The sequence below is a fragment of the Herpailurus yagouaroundi genome, unplaced genomic scaffold, assembly GCF_014898765.1.
Source record: "Herpailurus yagouaroundi ecotype Mexico unplaced genomic scaffold, PumYag 557, whole genome shotgun sequence".
Classification (NCBI taxonomy): domain Eukaryota; kingdom Metazoa; phylum Chordata; class Mammalia; order Carnivora; family Felidae; genus Herpailurus; species Herpailurus yagouaroundi.
In genome coordinates, this window is record NW_024412774.1 from 1,924,988 (window position 1) to 1,926,929 (window position 1,942).

Consider the following 1,942-nt stretch of genomic DNA (forward strand, 5'->3'; position numbering starts at 1 on the left):
GGCTCGGGTCATGATCTCACAGTTTGTGAGTTCAAACCCTGCGTTGGGCTCTGTGCTGACAGCTCAGAGCCCAGAGCCTGCTTTGGACTCTGTGTCTCCCTCTCTCTCTGCCCCTCCCATGCTCACACTGTGTCTCTCTTTGTCTCTCAAAAAATAAAAAATAAATTAAAAAAAATGAAAAGTATTGATAACTTGAGATCTCCCCCATGGCCTATCTGCTGGTCAGCTTCAGGACTGGTGTAGGGTTCTGCAGAATGCTGCCTGGACCTCCCTGTTCCGCAGGCAGTAGATGACGGGATTGCACATGGGTGTGACCACCGTGTAGATGACAGACAGCACCTTGTTGAGGCCCATGGCTTCTATGCGTCTGGGACGGGCGTAGATGAAGAGAGTGGCTGCGTAGAAGATGCCCACCACCACCAGGTGGGAGGCGCAGGTGGAGAGGGCTTTGCGGCGGGCAGCGGCTGATGGCATGTGGAACACAGCTCTCCCGATGGCCACATAGGAGGCGATGGCCATCAGGAGGGAACCCCAGAGGATGACGATGGCAGAGATGAAGTCCACCAGCTCTGTCAGGGCCACGTGGGTGCAGGACAGGTTCAGCAGAGGGGAGACATCACAGAAGAAGTGGTTGAGGACGTTGGGGCCACAGTAGGACAGGCTGGCGATGCATGATGTCTTGGCCACTGAGACCAACAGCCCCCCAAGCCATGAGGACAAGGCTAAGCCCAGGCAGACCTGGGGCCTCATGAGCAGTGGGTAGTGGAGTGGGCGGCAGATGGCCACGTAGCGGTCATAGGCCATGGAGGCCAAGAGGGTGCACTCTGTGCAGATGAGGACTATGAAGAAGAAAAGCTGTGTCATGCAGGCTGTGAAGGAGATATGGTAAGGTCCAGTCCACAAACCCACGAGCAGACTGGGCATGGTCACGGACACGTAGCACATCTCCAGGCAGCTTAGGTTGCCCAGGAAGAAATACATGGGCTTGTGGAGCTCGATGTGACTGCAGATGAGGTAGATGATGAGCGTGTTCTCCAGGAGGGTCAGCAGGTAGAGGGTCAGGAAGATGGCAAACAGGACATCCCTTATGTCTGGCCTTGTGGACAAACCCAACAAGACAAACTTCTGGACTCTGGTCACGTTGCCCAACTCCAAAGGCCACTCCATCTAAGAATAAAATACATCTGCAAAATATTTTGCACATCTTTCTCTCTACAGCTTGCCTTACTCTGGTTCCACACTGTTGTATCACCTACTTAACACCCTTGATACACTCCTCAGTGTCCTTAGAATAAGCATCATGTGTCCTGTCATGGCCCCCGAGCCCCCATGTTCTGATCCTTGCTGACTACTTCACAGCACCATTTGTCACATCCATTGTAGCCCCATGGAGGCCCTTTCACCCCCTCAAATACTCCAAGGTCTTTCCAGCCATAAAGCATTTCCACATGAAGTCTCTCCATCCTAGAACAGCTTTCTCCCCATTCTTGTGTTTCCCATGTCTGGGAATCCTTGACATTCTTGGCATGAGTTTTTCAATGTCATATCCTCAGAAAATCCCCTGTCAAACCCCGTGTCATTATTCTTTATCCCTGCAACCCATTACTTCTGCACCAGGGTGATTGTTATTAACTTTATTTAGTTTAAATTACTCGCACAAACTGGAGGTTGCTGGGGGGGGGGGGGAATGGGTGAAATAGGTGAAGGGAATGAGGGTGTGCACTTGCTGTGATGAGCTCCAGGTAAGGATGGAAACCTTGAATCACTGTATTGTACACATGAAAAATAATACTGTATGTTAATACTGGGATTAAAATGAATGAATGAGGGGCACCTGGGGGGCTCAGTCGGTTAAGCATCCGACTTCAGCTCAGGTCATGATCTCGCAGTTCATGGGTTTGAGCCCCTGGTTGGGCTCTGTGTGGACAGCTCAGAGGGTGGA

At 51.5% G+C, this 1,942-nt stretch overlaps 1 protein-coding gene across 1 annotated transcript; it reads right to left on the minus strand.

The window, feature by feature from the left end:
• Positions 1–228: 228 nt before the first annotated feature.
• On the minus strand, positions 229–1,167 carry LOC121023480 (olfactory receptor 5-like). Its single transcript, XM_040465422.1, has one exon. The coding sequence runs from the start codon at positions 1,165–1,167 to the stop codon at positions 229–231; it is 939 nt and encodes a 312-aa protein (XP_040321356.1).
• Positions 1,168–1,942: the final 775 nt, after the last annotated feature.